Consider the following 21,101-nt stretch of genomic DNA (forward strand, 5'->3'; position numbering starts at 1 on the left):
TAATGGTTCCACTCACGGCTGCTCCCCACAACGGCCCTGTGATAGGGGTTGAGCAGAGACTCACTCCCATCTGACGGATGGAGAAACGGAGTCCCAGTGAGCAGCAGAGACTTGCCCGGAGTCCTGGAGAAAGCCGGTCACTGAGTCAGACTGGGAGCTTGTGGCAAAGACACGGGGGACACAGAAATGTACAGCCTGGGTGGAAGTAGGGAGTCGGGGTGGGTGGGTGGAAGGGATTCTGAGTTCGTCCCAATCCCGGGGAGCAGACAAAGCCTGAGATGCCTAGATGCCAAGACAGAAGCTGGGACCAGCTGTTTATTCAACAAAAGCCTTTTTATTCATTCAAAAATCAACCATTGGGTTTATTCCGCAGATATTAAAAAAGAGGGGGGTGGGGGCAAGGCTTCCCATCACAGTGCCCTTATGCTAATTCACTTGCTGCCCCTGGGGTGGCCCTAGAAGAGGGGCGTGTGGGACACATGCTTCCAATGAGGTGGGGCTGGAAGCCCAGGGCCTGGGTGAGATCTTGGCCCCCCTCCTCAAATCCCCATCTGCAGCCTCCTTCTCAAACCATCTATTTGGCTGAGCAAGTCCCCCACATGTCTTTACTGCTCATCACCACCAGGGGGCGCTCCCAGCATTCCCTTCAATGCTTAGAAGCTGAAACCACTGGGAACCGGATAGTTTTCACTTGAACAGTGAATCGGCCACTTCCCAGGACACCCAGGACTCCCACCCAGCACCACCCCCCAAGCCCCGAGAGAAGAGGCAATGTCCCCGAAAGCCCAGGTGCATCTGTCATCTAGGAAGTGTCTGTCAAAATGAAAAGCATTTCAGGGGATGGAGAGGACACACATTTGCCTTGACGTTACTCTAAACATTGCTTGGTTGAATACTGGAAACGCATGAGGTTCTCCTAAGTACCATCAACGCGGAGCGGGGAGCAGACATCGTCAGGAAGAAGCCAGGGCTGCTGCAGATGCACTGCCCGAGGCTGATTCCTGCTCCTGGGCTGGGGAGCGGGGTCAGGGGGTGGGGGAGGCTAAGAGCCTGGCTTCCAGCTGGCCTGGAAGCCCTGGAGAGCAGCAGCTGATGGGGTTGGGCCTCGGGTGGGAAATGGTGGCAGGGAGAGAGGCCCACGGACTGCTCAGGGTTCCAGGGTGCCGAGGCTGGAGGCCTGGTGAGAGGAGGGGACAGGCGTTGCTGTCCACAACCTCGGGCAAAAAATGGCCAGTGTCCAGCATGCTCTGGACGGTCTCCGGGAAAGGACCCAAGGTGTACCTGGGGCACAGGTCCACAGTACCTCCTGCTAAGCCACACCTGTGACTCCAAACCAAAAGGCCAAAGGCGAGAAGGTGGGAGGAAAGCCCGGCACTCAGCTCTCCCCGGACACCTGGGAATCAATGCCTCAGCTGATGGGACCCACATGCTGAACTCTGGAGAATTCTCAGCCACAAACCCTTTCCGTGATGCCCCCGGAACAGCTGCACAACCACTCCTGACCCCTGGACCAGAGACACAGGTCGAGTCTCAGAGGTCATCTGACCTCCAGTCCCAAGTCACCAAGCTCACCGCCCACCCTAGGCCCCCAGGTCAGAGCCAGGATGAAGAACTGCAGGATTTGGAGATGGGTCCCGGGGCCTCCTGGGCCAGTGGCCTGAGCAGGAAGGCGACTGCAGGGGCCCCAAAGAGCCCAGGTTTCAAAGTCCCCCATGAAAACGAAACTACTGATCCCACTCATGCAGGGTCTGTCTGGGGGGCTTCCAGGGGAGGTGGAGGGTCCGCAAACGTCGGGAGGGAGAAGGGGGAGCTGGCTGAGTGGTCCAGCCCAAGGAGTGGACGCGCAAGGCCCACGCTGGCAGAGCCGCTCTCTGACAGAGCGTCTGGTGGCTGAGGGCTAAGGAGCAAGGGAATCTCTGGCCTCCTGGGAAAGTGCAAAGTAGACGGTGAGGGCGATTCCCAGTGGGGGCTGAGTGCCAGCTCCTCATCTCCCAGGGCCGGGATAAGCAGGGAGGGGGTCGGCTGCTGACTGTGCAAAAAAGAAGGCAGGATTCTAGACGCCAGCCTGGCCTTACCACAGGCTGGGAGGCTGCTTCTGGGCCCCGAAGCCTTCCCTGGGAGAGGACAAATTCTGAGCCTGGAAGCTGGCTCAGGAGCCCAGGAGGACCAGGATACTGCGGGGAGGGACAAGGTGTGTCATCGGCCCCAACACAACGCCACCACGGGCTGCCGTGTCCCTGAAGACATGTGCCAAGAGACGAGATGGCGGCTCAGACGGTCCCCGTGTCTGCTGGGGTCTGGAAACTTAGCCACAGACCACAGAGACCAACAGCAGGAGACCCGGGCTTAGAATTAGACAGCGTCGGCAGGGACGGAGAAAAGCCTTCAGATCCTCCAGCCCAGGCCCCCTGGGTCTGCAACAGCGGCGGAAGCTGGGGCCCAGAGAGGGCAAGGGGGTGCCCGTGATCACAGAGCCAGCCTCGGGCTCCCAGCCTCTGCTCCAAGGTCATCTGACTCTGGGGCTGCTCTGTCTCAGTGGTAGGCAGAGCTAGAAAGTTCCATGAGCACAGGCAGGTCACAGCCGGAGAGGCCACCTGAATGGGACTGCCTGCAGCTCATCTCTCCCCACCCTTCCTGGCTTCTCCCTTCTCTCCCCGCCCCCCTCCACCCTTCCTGGCTTTTGAGCTAAAGGAGGGAAGGGTACCGTGTTCCTCTGGACGAGGCAGGCAGGAAGGCAGGAAAGCAGAGTGATCGGCAATTCTCAAAGCCCTTGAATGTTGGCTCACTCCCTCTTCACCTCTCCTAGCTTCCTGGTCCATCCCCGCCGCCTGCCTTCCCGTCGCCCAGTCTCAGCACAAACCTCGTGGCTGCAAACACCAGAGCGAGAACCAAGAAGCTCAAAGCTGTCCCCTGTCCATCCTCAGAAAAGATGGGATGGACCCGCAGGAAGATACAGCACAGAGAGAGGTGTGAACTGGGAGCAGAGAATAGAGATCCAGAGAGGAGGCGTTTGGGCAGAGGGAACAGTGCATTAGCCATTGAAGAAGCCCACCTTTCCCCTCTCCAAACATCAAGCAAGCACAGTATCTAAAATTTTAAATTAAAAAAAAAAAAAGATTTTTGGCTTCTTGGCCGTTGCAGGCCACCATCCTCCTAAGAGCGTGGGCAGGTGGGCGAGGGGCGTGCACATGTAAACGATGGGCCCCGCATCCCTGGGACCGTTGGACACACAGAGGCAGCAGCAACAGTTAACAACCAATAAATAAAAGATATCAATTATATATGTATATATATATAAAAAAAAAACCCTCACTTTCCCCACCAAAAGCACAATACTGTTATCACAGAAAATCAGCATCATTGTAATTAATCATCCTAGCCAAGCAGGCGGTTTTGCTGCCCGAGGAAGAGGGGGCGGCAACATCACGTTAACCCCAACGCCCGGAGCTCCCCTGCGGCCTCTCTGGCTGCGAAGGTCAAGGTGGGAGGCAGGGTTCTCCGACGTCCCCAAGGCCTTCTCCCCATCTGTCAGTCGGAATCTTCTAGAACAGAAGGTAGTTTTGTTTTTTTCTTTTTCAGTGTCTGTTTGAAATTAAAAAAAAAAAAAAACACAAAAGCACACACGCTAGGAGAGCAGGCGAGACCGAGGCCCCCGCCTGCAAAGCGGACGAGTCCTGGGTTCCGCAGAGGGCCGGGGCCTTTCCCATCCGTGGGCTCGTTTTCTGGATAAGCGGAGGTTGTTGGCGATCGGAGCCGGTGGCTTCAGGCGGCGGGTGGGTGCGGGGCGGGGGGGAGCCGGCCTCGCGATTCCAGGGCAGCTCGGCTGGGCGTGGATGCGGAGGAAGGCTCGGTGGACACGGGAGTCGGGGGCGGGGGAGTCAGGGCGGAGGTGGCCTCATGGCACGGGAGGAGGTGAGTGGTTCCCAGGCATCTGGAAGACACAGGAGGGGGGGCGGGCTCAGCGCTGGCTGCCAGGGGCACGGAGCCGGTGAGAGTCAACCCTGCGGGCTCCAGGGACTGGTTTCATGGAAAACAACTGCTCACTGCATGCTGTGCATCCCAGTTCCTAAAAGGTCACCGACCAGTACCCGTCCACGGCCGGGGAATGGGCACCCTGGAACTAGAGGACAAGGTGACAAGTCCTAAAAAGGTGCACTCCCTCCAGTCCACACATTTGGTGCTTAAGGATGTATGCTTCAGAAATAAATGCGATGCTTATGACAGTATCATCTGTAACAGCAAAATTAAACAGGAGAGAACAGAGTGTCCGCGATAGGGGACCGGTCGGATTAATAAGGACAGAACCATGTGATAAGAGGGTGCAACGGTTAAGAACAAAGTGAGCAGGGGCCAATAAGCATAGGAAAAGATGCTCGGCAGAATCAGTCATCAGGGAAGAGCAAACCAAAACCCCAAGGAGGGATTGCCCCGGTGGTCCAGTGGTTCAGACTGCGTGTTTCCAATGCAGGGGGCCGCAGGTCTGATCCCTGATCAGGGAACTAAGACCCCCATGCCTTGAGGGTTAGAGAGAGAGAGAGAAAGAAACACCACTTCACAAATACTAGGATAAAACCTAAAACTGACAAGCATTAGTGAGGCTGTGGAGAAATTGGAACCCTCAATCATTCCTGGTAGCAACATAAAATGACGCAGATACTGTGGAAAAGTTTGACAGTTCCCCCCACCCCAAATTAAACTCATCAAATGCATTTAAATCCCTAAACTCATAATTACACATATTGTTTTTATAAAACATCATTGGTCACTTTAAAAGGATGTGAGAAATCCAACTTGTTCTGAAAACTGATAAAGAATCAAGTATCCATCCTGCCCTCCCTGTGAACACTATACCCTGGGGATAACCCACGAGTGGATGAGGGAAGATCTCCTTTTATAAAAGTGATGCACGCAGCCATGAAGGAAAGACAACTGTAGCATGTCACCGTTTTGCACGACCTGATGGATGGATGGGGATGGCGATCAGCAACAGCTGCTGATGTCACCGACATCACGTGTGCCTGCCGGACACACACAGCCCCAGCCACGAGACGGTCTCACCAAAAGTGGGCCAAATTCAGTGGCAAGATCAACTGCCATTTGCAGGAAGAACAGGAAACAGGAGTCTGTAAACAGCACCCCAGGGCACCGTTAGCAAACCCCAGACTGTGGGGAACCCTACAGAATGTGCTTCTCCCCAAACAGTGAGACGGAAAGGGAAGGGGGAAAACTTAAGAGATGAAAATAAACAAGAGGGGACTTCCCTGGTGGTCCAGTGGTTAAGACTTTGCCTTCCAATGCAGGGGGTGCAGGTTCGATCCCTGGTCAGGGAACAAAGACCCCACATGCCTCTCAGCCAAAAAAAACCTCGAAAACGAAACCCATAAAACAGAAGCGATGTTGTAACAAATTCAATAAAGAATTTTAAAGTAGTCCACATAAAAAAATTTTTAATAAAAAAGATAAATAAAATAGAGACCTACCAACCAATTGCCATCTGTGGCTTTTATTCCAATTCTGATTCCAATAAACAAAGTGAGAAGAAAACTGTGAGATAATGGGAAACTGGAATTTAAATGCTGATGGGAGCATATTAAGGAATTACTTCTTTCTTAGTATTATGGATTTTTTTTTAAAAGTCACTATGTTTTAGAAATACATTTTGAAATATTTATGTATGAAATGATATGATGTCTTGAATTTTCTTCAAAACAACCCAGCATGAGTGGGGTGGGGGAGGGAATAGATGGTCAAGATTGCTATGAATCCATGATTCTGAAGCTGGGTGATAGGTACATGTAGTTACATATTCTCCACTATTGCCTGAGAGTGTTTCTGTAATAAAAATGGTTTCAATCCATCCTCAAATTTCCAACAACCTAAGCGTCCCATACCACAAGACTGGTTAAAGTATGGTTCAGCCATAAATGGAATACTATGCAGCTATTAAAAAGGATGATCTCAAGCATGATTTAGTGATGTAGAAAATATGCATGATCTCAGCTCCTGAATAATTCAATGAATTATATAACAGTAATTTATCTAAGAATTATGATACATCAGGAATCTCAGAAGGCAAATAAATCACAAAAACGACGGAACACAAGTTGGATATAATTACAACCAGACAGGATCTGGGAAAGCCTGAGAAAAAATGGGAAAGGCAATTTTCGGGAAGAGCTTTAGAAAAGTGAATCTTGTCACCCTGAAAAGCTTGTCACGGAAATAAAATTACACCGTCTTGGCTAACGCGAGAGGGTGAGGGTAAGATATATGGCTACATAAATTGTGTTAAGGAAAGCCAGTGCAGACACAAAGAATGTAAAGCCAAGTTGGATAAAACACGTCACAAACCTCTTAGTGTTGAGTCTCCAAAAGAAAAAATAAGTGTTTCCTACAAGTTGTTCTTTGAAAAAACAAAGCAAAAAGAGAAAAATAGCCAACAGCATATGGTTATGAACTCATTGTTGTTGAGGAAATATGTATACATATACATTCACAGAAAACTGTGAGACAAAAACAAATAAGGTAATTCAAAAATAATCACACGCTTTAAAGAAATGAATTACACTGTACAACTTTTCCTCGGCGGGGAAAACATCAAAACCCAGGCTTGCACCACTTTTCCACGGCCTGGAGGAAATGAAGCAGTTTAGGTGACAGTTGCCAAGGAGGCCGCTGGTGGTAATTCACAAAAAGGGGACCGTGAAAATAGACAACAGATCAGGATGTGCTCCGGGACCCAGAGCTGCATACTGAGCATCTCTAAGATTATAGAAATATCTGTCACAGTTTCTTTACAAATTGGTTTGATTATTATGTTCCTATGTGACCTAGTTACTGAGCATTAAGTTTCTGTAAGTGTTCAATTCTTTCTGAATCATTCTAGACACAAAATGTCCACAGTGGTTATTTCTGGGCTATATGTGTGTGTGTTCAGTCACTCAGTCGTGTCTGACTCTTTGCGAACCTTTGGACTATAGCCCTCCAGGCTCCATTGTCCATGGGATTTTTCAGGCAAGAATACTGGACTGGGCTGCCATTTCCTCCTCCAGGGGAATCTTCCCGACCTAGGGATCAAACCTGCATCTCCTATGTCTTCTGCATTGCAGGTGGAGCCCTGCGATGGGTTATATATAAAAGGGTTATATATGAAGGGTTTTTTTTTTTTTAATAATAATTTTTAATGGAGGTTTTCTTTTTAAACATGTTTTCTAATGTCCCGTCAATGAAAAAGGATTTAGTATGCAAAATAACATTAGAAGCTTCAAAACAGGCCTCCTAAACAAAATATCAGCAAATCAAATCTGATGATACATAAAAGCTTATCATGAGTGGCTTAGCATTCAAAAATCGATGGGTGTAAGTCAGAAGGGCCATCGTCACAAAATCCACAAGCAATAAATGCTGGAGAGGGCATGGAGAAAAGGGAACCCTCCTACACTGTTGGTGGGAAAGTAAATTGGTACAGCTGCTATGGAGGACAGTATGGAGGTTCCTTAAAAAACTAAAAATAGAGCTACCATATGATCCTACAATCCCACTCCTGGGTATATATGCAGAGAAAAACATGGTTCAAAGGGATATATGCACCCCAGTGTTCACTGTAGCACTGTTTACAATAGCCAAGACATGGAAGCAACCTAAATATCCATCGACAAATGAATGGATAAAGAAGATGTGGTACATACATACAATGGAACATTACTCAGCTGTTAAAAAGAATGAAATAACGCCATTTGCAGCATCATGGATGGGCCTAGAGATTGACTGAGTGAAGAAAGTCAGACAGAGAAAGACAAATATCATGTGGCATCACTTATATGTAAAACTGAAAAAAAATTATACAAATGAATTTATTTACAAGACAGAAACAAACTCAGAGACTTACAGAGTGAACTTTTGGTTACCTGGGCGTAAGGCTGGAAGGGAGGGACAGTTAGGGAGTTTCGGGTTGACATGCACACATTGCTATGTTTAAAACAGGTAACCAAAAAGACCTACTGTATAGCACAGGGAACTCTGCTCAATGTTACATAGCAACCTAAATGGGCAAAGAATTTGAAAAAGAACAGAAAAAAAACCATAGAATATCTAAAAAACATAGAATATTTAAATAGGCAGGACTCCATGGATAAGCCATACAATGTATTCACATACAAAGACACAAATCAGCTGGTGTAATTCATCATCTTAACAACAAAGCAAGAGAGAAAAGTCATATAAGAATATTGATAAATGCAGAAAATTTTGATAAAATTCAACACCACTAATGATTTAAAAAAAACTCCTAGAAAACTAGAAAAGAAAAAAACTTTCTAAATCTGACCAAATCTATCTAACAACCTAACTAATACAAACCTAATACAAAACCTAACTAATACAACCTAACTAATAACAAACAACCTAACTAATGGGAAATTATTGAAAGCTTTCCCCCCAGAGTTAGACCTTCATCACTCCTGTATGACTGGAGAGCCTGACCAGCAAGGAAGCAGGAAAAAGGAACAAAGGCAGAGAGATAGGAAAGGGAGAAACAGAACGTAGACAATCCAAAAGAATCTAAGATTTCATAAGTGAAGTTAGCAGGACCATGGTTATAGGATCAGTTAAAAAAAAATCACCTGAATTTCTATAAACCAGAAACAAATGGAAAATACAATTAAAATTACTACTTAAAACACCATCAAAAAACATCAAATACCTAGGAATAAATCTATTAAGAGATGTGAAAGACCTTTTAGCTAAAAATAGCAAAATGTTACCAAGACAAAAATTCAAAGGATGGCATCACCAACTCAATGGACATGAGTCTGAGTAAACTCCGGGAGTTGGTGATGGACAGGGAGGCCTAGCGTGCTGCAGTCCATGGGGCCGCAAAGAGTCGGACACGACTGAGCAACTGAACAGAACTCACTGAAACAGAGAGATATACCATCTTCATGGACTGGAACAGCCATCATTGTAAAGTTGCCAATTTTCCCCCAAGTTAAACAGGAGATTCAACTCTGGTATGCATGCTAAGTCACTTCAGTCATGTCCAACTCTTTGCAACCCTATGCATGTAGCCTGCCAGGCTCCTCTGTCCATGGGATTCTCCAGGCAAGAATATTGGAGTGGGTTGCCATGCCCTCCTCCAGGGGATCTTCCCAACCGAGGGATTGAACCCAAGTCTCTTACATCTCCTGCATTGGCAGGCAGGTTCTTTACCACTAGCACCACCTGGGAAGCCGAGATTCAACTCAATCCCAATCAAAATCCAAGCAGGTGTGTGTGTGTGTGTGTGTGCGTGCGCGCGCACATAGGCATTTATAAGTTGATTCTAAAATGTATATAGAAATACAAATAGCTTAAAGTAGTGAAGGCATTCTTGAGAAAGAAGCAATGGGATCTTGCTTCTCGAAATCGGGTTATAAAAAGACTGTGCTTTCACCTTGGGTTCTCTCCTTCCCAGAAATCTCACGCTCAGGGAAGCCAGTCACCACGCTGTTAGGCAGCCTTGTGCAGAGAGGCACATGGTGAGGCTGCTAAGCCAAATGAGTGAGCTTAGAAGTGCGTCACCCCCAGCCACACCTTCAGGTGAGACCGCAGCCCTGGCCAACAGTTAGTGATCACCCCGGTTTACCTAACACAGAGGGGTTTCTCAGGACACAGGACTTTGAGTGCTAAATCTAGGATAGTCTTGGGCCAACTGGGATTGTTTATCATCCTCCTGATAGCCTGGCTGTATCCTCAAGAGACACTTTGAGCCGAAGGCACCAAAAAAAGCTGCATCCAAATCCCTGATGTTTGTTCTTTCCGGCTGCAGTTTTGCAAGATCTCAGTATGTAGCAACAGACTAAGACAGCGCTGCACATAGGTGATGCTAAAATTGAGTATGCACACATCAGCTTCCTGGGTGGCTCAGCTGGTAAAGAATCTGCCTGCAATGCAGGAGACGCTGGTTCAATTCCTGGGTCGGGAAGATCCCCTGGAGAAGGGATAAGCTACCCGCGCCAGTATTCTTGGGCCCCCCTGCTCAGATGGTAAAGAAGCCGCCTGCAATGCAGGAAACCTGGGTTTGATCCCTGGGTTGGGAAGATCCCCTGCAGAAGGGAACGGCAACCCACTCCAGTACTCTTGCCTGGAGGATTCCATGGACAGGGGAGCCTGCCAGGCGTAGCCCATGGGATCACAAGAAATCTGACACGACTGAGCGATTTTCACTTTCACTTTCACATATGCCAATGTGCCCAACTTCAGCGCTCATCAGAGACATGGCAGATAAAGATTACAACAAGCTTTCACTACAGGCTCACCAAAACGGCTGAAATTTAAGAAGACAGAGAAGATCCAATGCTGGCCAGGAAGTGGAGCACTGGGAGCACCCATATATCACGAGTGGGAGGAGGAGATAATACAACCATGTTGGAAAACTGTCCAGTAGTACCAACTAAAGCTAAATATACTACACACATTCTGTGTTCCAGCAACTCTACTCTTGGGTCTGTACCGACAGAATGCATCATCCAGGAGGCACGTTTAAGACAGCTGGACAGGACAGTGGGGGTCAGTTCTCTGCCAGCAACAGAAGCCTCTGTAGGCTATCATCCTGCACTAAGAGCAAAAAACCAAAAGCTTATGGATTATAAAAAAGAAACCACATTTGAGCTATTGATCAAGAGAGTCAGAAGCTGAGGTCTTCAGCCACCCTGACTGAGAAGGGATATTCTCCCAGGCCCCGGCCCTGACTGAGAACTGGGACGTTTCAGAGTGTTTTCAACCCAGGGAAACGTCTATTCAAGTCAAGTCTCTGGATGAATCTAGGTATATAAAAATGACAAAAACAGAGGAGGCCTGGCTGATCTGAAGGCCCTGCCTCCTGGGCCTCCCCCTACTAGCTGTGCTTCAACTGGGCAGACCCCAAGGCCCCTGGGAAACCCAGGTTCTTACCTGCCAAACCCAGGTGTCCTCTGCTTGGGTGTGCCCCCTTGTGCCCACCCCACCCCCAGGCCCCCTCCACTCACCCCAGCTCTGGGCCTTGGACTATACCAGCCCATCATAGAGGGACAGCGCCTGCACGATGGACGGGTCCGCCTTGGATCCTTCCTGGAACTCCTGCAGCGTCAGCTTCCCATCGGCATTCTGTAAGCAGAGAGGCGGGTAGAGGGGAGGGGGTGGCCAGCCTCCTAGGACGGGGGCCTCTGGCCCGGACCCTGGACACGCCCTCCCCAAGCCCAGCCCAGGGCTGGTCCCCAGAGAGCTTCCAAAGTTAGGTCAGGAGGGAGGCAAGGCCGCTCAGTAGGTGGGAGGAGCCGGGCACTGACAGACCTGGGCACTTCCTGGCTGGCTCACCTTGGCTGGGCAACCTGCCTCTCAGGGCTCCTTTTTTGCATCTGGGGACTGGAGAGACCTGCCCAGCTTCTTCAGGGCACTGGGGGAGCCGTGCTTGAGCTCAGGCTGTTGTAAAGGGCTTGGCTGACGGGCAGTGCCCCTTAGGGCCATAGTTATCATCCTCGCTGCTGTTCGTCCCCACAAAGGCTGTTAATCCCACAAGGCTGAGGGCCTGATGCGTGTCTCTGGGGTCACCCTTGGAAAGGTGTTTAAGCCATTCCTGGAGCAGTGTACACCGAACTCCAGAGACTGGCAAGGAGGCTGGGTGGAACCCACGTATGAGGGCTTTGGTGGATCTCTTGTGGGAGGAAAGGATTCAGGCCAGACTTCCTTCCCTGGAGCATCTTTCAAGGAACATGTGAGAGCAAAAGAAAAAGGCCTTGGAGGCCACCCCCTCCCCGCCACATCCCACAGAGAGGGACGGTGTGATGAGGGTCCCACACCCGGAGAGGGATGGTGTGATGAGGGTTCCACACCCGGAGAGGGACGCTGTGATGAGGGTTCCACAAACTCAGCAGGCAGACCTCAAGGGGTGCCCACTGTGGGCCCCACTCATGCTACACGGGTGCTTGGTCTAAAGAAGAGGGGCTGGTCTTACCACTGTTTTACTGGTGAGGATGCTAAAGCTCAGTCACCTGCCCAGGGTCCCCTGGCTGCTAACTGGGGAAGCCGGGTTTGCACCCAATCTGACCCCAGTGTGCATTTCTGCTTCCCAAAATAAGGGAGGTCTGAGTGGGGGCGGGGGAGAGGGATTTAACACCTTGCCGTTGAATAACATTGAAGCTCTCTGCAGGAAACTAGGATTCTCAGCCCACACTCTGTGGATGCATGTTTTGATTGTCACCAGAAGCCCAGAGCCGACTGAGCCTCCGTGTCTGAGCCTCTCTGACATGAGCTGATCTCACTTTCTTAATTAAGGAAGTCAGGCCTCAGGCTCAAAGCTTTCAGGACAAGCACGTGCACCCAACCAGGATGTAATAATAAGTCCAAGGTCACTCTCATTCGTGTTCTTTTTTGAAGGCAAGCAATGCTGGGTTTCCGTACCATCCTGCTATCCAATTACTATTTAAAAACAATGCTATTTCCACTTTTAAAACTTTGGTATAAAGAAAGGTTTCTTATATGATATTGCTTATATGCAGAAGCTTAAAAAATGGATACAAATGAATTTATTTATGATACAGAAGCAGACTCACAGATTTAGAGAATGAATTTATGGTCACCAGCAGGGGAAGGGCCGGGGGAGCGATAGGTGGGGAGTTTGGGATTGACACATATACACTGCTACACTTAAAAAGGACAACCAGCAGTATAGTGCAGGGGACCCTACTCAATGTCACGTGGCAGCCTGGACGGGAGGGGAGTTTAGGGAAGAATGGCCACATGTTATATGCATGGCTGAGCCCCTTTGCTGTCCGCCTAAAGCCATCACAACATTGTTTGCCAATCGGCTACCCCAATACAAAATAAAAAGTTTAAAAAAAAATGATAAGAGTGAACTTATTTACAAAACAGACTCAGAGAGAATGAGTTTATTCCCCCGGTTACCAGCAGGGGGCAGTGGGAGGGCTAGACTGGGAGTTTGGGATTGCCATGGACACACTGCTATATTTAAAATAGATAACCAACAAGGGCCTACTGTAAAAAAATGATAATAAAAATAACAAACTCATTTTAAAAAGAAGGGTTTCTTAAACTGGGGTCTGTGGACAGAATTCAGCAGGTCTGTGAACTAAAATGGGGAAAAAAGAGGTCGTTCTTTTTGCTAACTTCTAACTGAAATTGAGCCCTTCCTTCCATAATGAATCTGGGTAACAATCCCCCACAGGACCGGCAGTACCTGTGACTTTGTCAACTGTGGGGATCTCAGCATTTTCATGATACATCACAGCTGCTGTAGGACCACCCATTCATATCGCCCCACTTTGGTATTATGGGATGGTTAAACCCACCTCTGTATCTTATTATCCAACGTATTCATAAAGAAGCTCACATCACAAATTTTTTTTTAAAAAAAAAAGGTCTTGCCGGCTGTATTCCAAATAGCTCCCTTCTTAATCCTGTGGATTTTATCTGATGCACTTAAAAATCATTATTCTGAGGAGTCCACAGCCAACTTGTCCAGAATGCCAACATCTCTGGTCCATGGCAAAAAATTTACAAGGTTAAGAATCTTAGTGAATCAAAGAGAAAGAGCTGGACAAATTTAATTAAAACCCTTGATGTTCAAAGAGGATGGCTGACAGCCAGACCAGTGGACATCCCACCAGTCATGATGCCTACGTAGTCATGAGCCGGACCCCTAGGTGGTCAGCGGAGCCTATGGGAGGGGTCTCACCTTGTCCATCATGGCGAAGATCCGGTCCACCCTCTTCTCTGGGGTGTTCTCCTCCTCAGGGAGCTCCACGGTGTTCCCCTGCCAGGGACAGATGAGGTGGGGACTGGCCTCTGCCACACCTGGCTTGGGGCCCTTTGCTCAAAAATACATGCCCCCCCCCCCCACCGCCCCGCCACCCCGGGACTTCCCTCAGTCCAGTGGTTAAGACTCCACACTTCCAATGCAGAGGGTGAGGGTTTGATCCCCAGTCAAGGAACTAAGATCCCACATGACCTGGGGCACAGCCAAAAAATATGCCCCCCACACAGGGGCAGTTCCAGATGAGGCCTGCCTCTCCCTCCCTCCGACTCCCCACAATGCTGCCACCATCTGTAATTCTGCTCCAGAACATCCCATCCACCCCAGCCCCCATCTGCACAGAGCAACCCCAGGCAGTGACCCTCATCTGGCCATCTCTTACCCCAGGCAAGAGAGCCGCCCCAGGGGGTGCTTCCTCTGGGCCAGGCCCAGTCACTAAATTTCATGTCCCGACGGCCTACCCCCCACCCCATATGACCCAAGTTTCTCACCACCATCTGGTAAATGGCATCCACAATATCCAGCATCTCGTTCCTGGTGATGTAGCCGTCGTTGTCCAAGTCGTAGAGCTTGAAGGCCCCTGCAATCAGCCAGCCAGGATGGAGTCACCCCTGGCCCGGGGCAGGGGAGGCGGCCCCACCCCGCATTTCAGCATGCAGTCCGGCCAAGAGCCCCACCACTCATCCAGTCAACGAGTATCTGTTGTTGTCTAGTAGCTCAGCCGTCTCCGACTCTGTGTGACCCCACGGACTGCAGCCCACCAGGCTCCTCCACCCATGTGATTTCCCAAACAAGAATACTGGAGAGGGTTGCCATTTCCTACTCCAGGGGCTCTTCCCCACCCAGGCATCAATCTCACATCTCCCGCATTAGTAGGTGGATGCTTTACCACTGAGCCACCTGGGAAGCCCAATGAATGTTTACATCAACACAGATGGGAGGAGACAGACAGACAAACAGACACACACACAAAAGGGACACAGGCACCATTTCAACCAGAGTTATTAGAGATATATATATGCAAAGGAGACACCAGGTCTCCAAGAGCTGAGGCCTCAGAGGCTGGCGCTGAGCAGGGAGGGGGCCCCAGGAGCATCTCCCAAGCACCGCCCTCCCTCCCCACCTACCAGCCTCTGCCTGCTCTCAGTCACTCCCTTTCCACACTGATGCTGTATCTTGCTAGGGTTATCTTAGAAAATAAAATCATATGCCCGGGAAAGGGGGAGGAGCTTCTGCATAAATAAAATCCTCTTTTATTCCTAAAAGAAACCGCTGTGTTTTCTTGCTGCCAATACAAAGCAGTGAAGATGTCTCAGTGAGAAGCGGTGTTCAGTCGCTCAGTTGTGTACGACCCTTTGCAACCCCATGGACTGCAGCATGCCAGGTTTCCCTGTCCTGCACCATCTCCTGGAGCTTGCTCAAACTCATGTCCATCAAGTCGGTGATGCCATCCAACCATCTTCTGTCTTTCCCTTCTCCTCCTGCTCTCAATCTTTCCCAGCCTCGGGGTCTTTTCTAATGAGTCAGCTCTTCCCGTTAGGTGGCCAAAGTACTAGAGCTTCAGCTCCAGCATCAGTCTTTCCAATGAATATTCAGGACTGATTTCCTTTAGGATGGACTGGTTGGATCTCCTTGCAGTCCAAGGGACTCTCAAGAGTCTTCTCCAACACCACAGTTCAAAAGCATCAATTCTTCAGTGCTCAGCCTTCTTTATGATCCAACTCTCACATCCATATATGACTACTGGGAAAACCATAGCTTTGACTATACAGACCTTTGTTGGTAAAGTAATGCCTCTACTTTTCAAATACGCTGTCTAGGTTTATCATAGCTTTTCTTCCAAAGAGCAAGCATCTTGCTCATTTCATGGCTGCAGTCACTGTCTGCAGTGATTTTGGAGCCCGAGAAAATACAGTCTGTCACTGTTTCATTGTTTCCCCATCTATTTGCCATGAAGTGATGGGAGCCAATACCATGATCTTAGTTTTTTTAATGTTGAGTTTTAAGCCAGCTTTTTCACTTTCCTCTTTCAGTTTCATCAAGAGGTTCTTTAGTTCCTCTTCATAAGGGTGGTGCCATAAGGATGGTGTCATCTGCCTATCTGAGGTTATTGATATTTCTCCCAGCAATCTTGATTCCAGCTTGTGGTTCATCCAGGCCAGCATTTCACATGATGTACTCTGCATATAAGTTAAATAAGCAGGGTGACAATAGACAGCCTTGACATACTCCTTTCCCAGTTTGGAACCAGTCTGTTGTTCCATGTCCAGTTCTAACTGTTGCTTCTTAACTTGCATACAGATTTCTCAGGAGGCAGGTCAGGTGGGCTGGTATTTCCATCTGTTTAAGAATTTTCCACAGTTTGTTGTGATCCACACAGTCAAAGGTGTTAGTGTAGTCAATGAAGCAGAAGTGGATGTTTTTCTGGAATTCTCTTGCTTTTTTCTATGATCCAACGGATATTGGCAATTTGATCTCTGGTTCCTCTGCCTATTCTAAATCCAGCTTGAACATCTGGAAGTTCTTGGTTCACGTACTGTTGAAGCCTAGCTTGGAGAATTTTGAGCATTACTTTGCTAGTGTGCAAGATGAGTGCAATTGTGCGACAGTTTGAACATTCTTTTCTTTGTGTTTCTTTGGGATTGGAATGAACACTGACCTTTCCCAGTCCTGTGGCCACTGCTGAGTTATCCAAATGTGCTGGCATATGAGTGCAGCACTTTCACAACATCATTTTTTAGGATTTGAAATAGCTCAGCTGGAATTCCATCACCTCCACTAGCTTTGTTCATAGTGATGCTTCCTAAGGCTCACTTGACACTCCAGAATGTCTGGTTCTAGTCCAGTGATCACACCATCATGGTTATCTGGGTCATGTAGACCTTTTTTGTATAGTTCTTCTGTGTATTCTTGCCACCTCTTCTTAATATCTTCTGCTTCTGTTAGGTCCATACCATTTCCGTCCTTTATTGAGCCCATCTTTGCATGAAATGTTCCCTTGGTATCTCTAATTTTCTTGAAGAGCTTTCTAGTCTTTTCCATTCTATTGTTTTCCTCTATTTCTTTGCATTAATCACTGAGGAAGGCTTTCTTATCTCTCCTTGCTACTCTTTGGAACTCTGCATTCAGGGAGAAGTGAGTTCTAGTCCACGGTCTTCATCTTCTCTCCAGATTCCCTCACTCTCCCCTCTGAATCCTTCTCTTGACTCTCTTCAGGGCCTGTTCCCCTGCAGGAGCCCCCTCTCCCTCTCCCAACCAGCTTCTCCCTTCCCAGCTCAGCTCCCAACACACAACAGGGTCAGTTCCTGTCCGGTCAGCTCACATCTCCTGCTTCCTGCCTTGGCTGCAGTTTTCTGGGACCTTAAGGATAATGCCCCCATGCTAGACTGACAGCCACAAAGGCAGGTGCCTGTCTATCTGACGCTCCAGTGGGTCCCAGCCTCTGCCCATCACTGCCACGTGGCCATGTTTGGTCAGTACCTGCTGGCTGAACCAGTACCTAAGTGAATGAATGAGATCAGTCATCAAAACAGCCTCCGAAGCGGTGGGTCCAGCCCTGGAAGCGGAGCTTTTAGCTCCATGCTGTCCTGCCTGAGGTGCCATGTCTGTGTGTGTTAGCTGCTCAGTCGTGTCCACCTCTTTGCGACCCCATGGACTGCAGCCCGCCAGGCTCCTCTGTCCATGGCATTCTCCAGGCAAGAACACTGGAGTGGGCTGCCATTTCCTCCTCCAGGGGGCCTTCCCACCCCAGGGATCAAACCCGGGTCAGGTTACAGGCAGGTTCCTTCACCACTGAGCCTCCCATGTCTGCACCTGCTCAGATGTCCCTCTGCTCCTGCCCCATCTGTCCACCTGCCTGAAGAAGCCACGTTCCTCCTGCCTGGGCACCCCTGGGAAACTGCCTCTGACCTGGAAGGACAGGACTTCTGTGCCACTGTCAGCGCCGGGCAGACAGCCTGGCCCCGGGTGTTTGGCCTCCCTCCAGCCTGGGACCGCCAGGGAGCGGGACTTACACCGCAGCTTCTCATCCAGAGTTCCCCTCGAGGTCACCGACAGCGCCTGGATGAACTCTGAGAACTCGATCCGCCCGTCCTGCAGGAGAGAGAGGGGCAGGCGTGGCCTCCTTAGAGCGGGTCAGGCCCCTCCTCCGACGGGTGGTGATGGATGGACGGCAGCAGGTACCAGACACCCAAGTGCAGAGCAAGGGAGGGAAGGGATGAGGTTCAGAGAAGATGGGGGGGGTGGGGGGACGGGGAGGATTAGAAATGGGACAGGCCAGGAGGAGGGACAGCGACAGGGCGAGCCAGGGGGAGAGCCTGACTCCACAGCTGGTGGAAGGAACAGCCAGCAGCTCCCTCAGCGCAGCACAGAGGCCCCCAGAACCCCCTTCTCCTCAGCCTAGAACCACAGGCTCAGAGGCTTGAAAAGAAGGCGGGGCTCTGGACTGTTCGATCCTATTTGGTTTGCAGCTGAGGACACTGGGACCCCCAGAGAGGCCGCCGGAGTTCCTCCCAGGGTCAGGCAGCGTCTTGGCTGCCGCCGCCTGCAGAGAAAGCCAGGGCACGAAAGAGCAGAAACAGGCCTGAGTGCGCAACAGTGTGAAGCGTGGCGACAAGCAACAGGACGTCCACTGCGAACACGCGGGAAGCCAGGAAATATGCCGGCGCAGGACGGAGTCCGGAGGACTGCAGACGCCCCAACGTGGGTATATGCCGACTGTGCGGGTGGCCATCGCCGGCGGGGGGCGGCAGGGGTGGACACGCTACAACGTGGACAAGGCTTGGAAACATCATGCTCAGTGAAAGAAGTCAGGCACAAGGGATCTCATAGTATATGATTGTTAGTTTCCTCATCTGCAAAATGGGGGTAATTAAAAGGCATCCTTTACTGGTAGTCAACTGTAAAGTGAAAGAAAGTGAAGTCGCTCAGTCGTGTCCCACTCTTTGCAACTCCATGGACTGTAGCCCACCAGGCTCCTCCATCCATGGGATTCTCCAGGCAAGAATACTGGAGTGGGCTGCCATTTCCTTCTCCAGGGGATCTTGCCGACCCAGCGATCAAATCCGGGTCTCCCCCATTGTAGGCAGATGCTTTACCATTTAAGCCACCAGGGAAATCCAGTTGACTATAAGGTCTCAGTAAAAATAATGCATGTAAAGGGCTTAGTACATAGTAAATGTTCAGTAAATGTCTATTATGATTACAAATCCTATTATTATCCCTGGAGGCATTTGCCTTTTGTCCTTGTAAGAAAAGGGTCAAGATGGACATATATGTGTGCATGTGTGCATACACGCATGTCTGTGTGGATGATATGTGTGTGCATACATGGATCTCTGCGGGCGCCTTGAGCATGTGTGAGCTCACACAATGAATACACGTGCATGCATTTGTGTGCAATACGAGTGCGTGTGTGTCCGTGTGTGTGTGCATGCATTTATGTGCAACTGTGCATATGCATGTGTGTGCATTTGTGTAAATGTGTATGTGTGTTCCTTCTCCAAAGGGAACATAAGCGGGTTAGTGTGAGTATGGAGATGCCTCAGGAAGGAGGGGACTCTGGGCTGGTTGTGGGGTGTGGGGGGGACTCCAGGCTGGTTGTGGGGGGTTGGGGGGAGACTCTGGACTGGTGCAGGACCCGTCAATTCCCAGCTCACCTTGTTCTCATCAAAGACATTGAAAACAAACGTGGCGAACTTGGTGGGGTCCCCAAATGGGAAGAACTGCTTGTAGATCTTCTGGAAGCCCGCTGCGTCCAGCTGCCCGCTGGGGCAGTCCTTGATGAAGCCCTTGTACCTGGAGGTAGAGACCAGGCGAGAGATGGTGAAGGAGACTCCAGCATCACCACGTGCTGGGAGCTCCTGCCCAGCGCCCTGGAAGCCGGAGGCCCTGTCCTGGGAAACTGTGCCACACGGGGTCGTGAGCACAGACCTGGACATCACAGGCCTGGGCTGATCCCACCCTTGCCTCTCATTAGCTGTGTGACTGGCAAAAGGTGGCCACACCTCTCTGAGCCTCATCTCTCCCATGGGGTAAGAGTCATGTGGCCACTCAGCCCCCTGCTCCACACAGGCGCCTAACACAAAACTCACACAAGCAACCTCCTCGAAGCCTCGCTCTTGTGCAAGGCACTCCCGCCTCCCCCATCTTCTCCACTGAGCCCCTCCTGGAGCCGGGCAGGCTGGTGGCGCTGGTGGGCAGAGCCACCATCTGGGGCCTGGCAGCTGGCTCCTCCCACATGCCTGCACCCCCCATGTGCACACACCCGCTCCCCTGCCTCTGTTCCCAGGGAACGGGGTAAACAATGAAGGAGGAGCCCGGCAATCTCTCAGGGCACCTCGGGGCTTCCCACTGGACCTGTCCACCCTGCATTCCCAGGGCCCAGCACGGGACCCTCCAGACAGCCAGCCAGCTGATGGCAACATGGCTTCGCAGCCCACATCCCGGCTCTGCCACTTGTGGGCTGTGCATCCTCGGGCAAGCGCCTTCTCCTCTCTGAGCCTGACTCACCTCCTCTATGAACAGTGACAGCTGTCACCTCCGCCATGCGAGGACTGTGCGAGATGCTGACATAGCATCCTTGGCACAGGGCTGGACATAAAAAATAATCCATGGCATGATCTTTAGTGTCATGACCTCAGGGCTCTTTGAAATCAGTTCACCAGCTGGCCCCTGCATGGAGCTTGGCAACTCCAGCCAGGACATACCTTCCTCCGAGAAGGATTCCCAGCTTTGTGCTGGAAATGGGGGTAGAGAGACGGATCAGCTTTTATTGGCTACCAGCTGTTACCTCCGCGCAGCCACTGTCTGCTGGGTGCTTTGCAAACCTGATTCTCTTGGGACACCCGAATAGGCCCATGAGCAAGGTATTATAAGCATGGCCCTCCCACCATTTTTTTTTATGGTGTGACTTGTGGGATTTCAGTACCCCGACCAGGGATTGAACCCTGGCCCTTGGCAGTGAAAGTGCAGAGTCCTAACCCCTGGACTGCCAAGGAATTCCCAAGCCCATTTTAAAGATTAGGAAACTGAAGCTCCGTCATGGAGAGATTTGCAAGTCCTTGCAGCCTAGACTGGAGCTGAGGCAGGGTACGAAGTATCTACTGAGAGGGTCAGATACTCAGAGACACCAGCCCTGAAGATGTCACCGTTCTCCAGTCTACCCGGGGCCACTCTCTGATCAGGCCTTGGGAAAGTTACTGGAGACGCATGACTGGCGGCCAACTCACAGGGAGCCTGTGGGGAAGTCACAGTGCCCCCACCCTCGGAGAACAACCTGAGGGGCCTGGGCTGGGGGAAGGGATGTGCAAGGCAC

At 50.3% G+C, this 21,101-nt stretch overlaps 2 protein-coding genes across 2 annotated transcripts in view; one reads left to right on the forward strand and one right to left on the reverse strand.

Moving 5' to 3' along the window:
* C3H9orf78 (chromosome 3 C9orf78 homolog) overlaps window positions 1-21,101 on the forward strand; it is a 416,805-nt gene that overhangs the window by 84,745 nt on the left and 310,959 nt on the right. The gene's annotated exons all lie outside the window — the stretch shown is intronic.
* The window catches only part of NCS1 (neuronal calcium sensor 1), a 55,482-nt gene continuing 34,695 nt past the window's right edge, over window positions 315-21,101 (reverse strand). Inside the window, exons 3-8 of the mRNA XM_065928247.1 lie at window positions 19,444-19,582; window positions 17,800-17,878; window positions 14,278-14,366; window positions 13,709-13,786; window positions 11,004-11,121; window positions 315-3,931 (exon numbers count right to left, since the gene is read on the reverse strand). Of these exons, the coding sequence (XP_065784319.1) occupies window positions 11,023-11,121; window positions 13,709-13,786; window positions 14,278-14,366; window positions 17,800-17,878; window positions 19,444-19,582 (484 nt within the window). The 3' untranslated portion in view covers window positions 315-3,931; window positions 11,004-11,022. The remainder of the gene's footprint in view (window positions 3,932-11,003; window positions 11,122-13,708; window positions 13,787-14,277; window positions 14,367-17,799; window positions 17,879-19,443; window positions 19,583-21,101) is intronic.

The sequence above is a fragment of the Muntiacus reevesi genome, chromosome 3 (genome assembly GCF_963930625.1).
Source record: "Muntiacus reevesi chromosome 3, mMunRee1.1, whole genome shotgun sequence".
Classification (NCBI taxonomy): domain Eukaryota; kingdom Metazoa; phylum Chordata; class Mammalia; order Artiodactyla; family Cervidae; genus Muntiacus; species Muntiacus reevesi.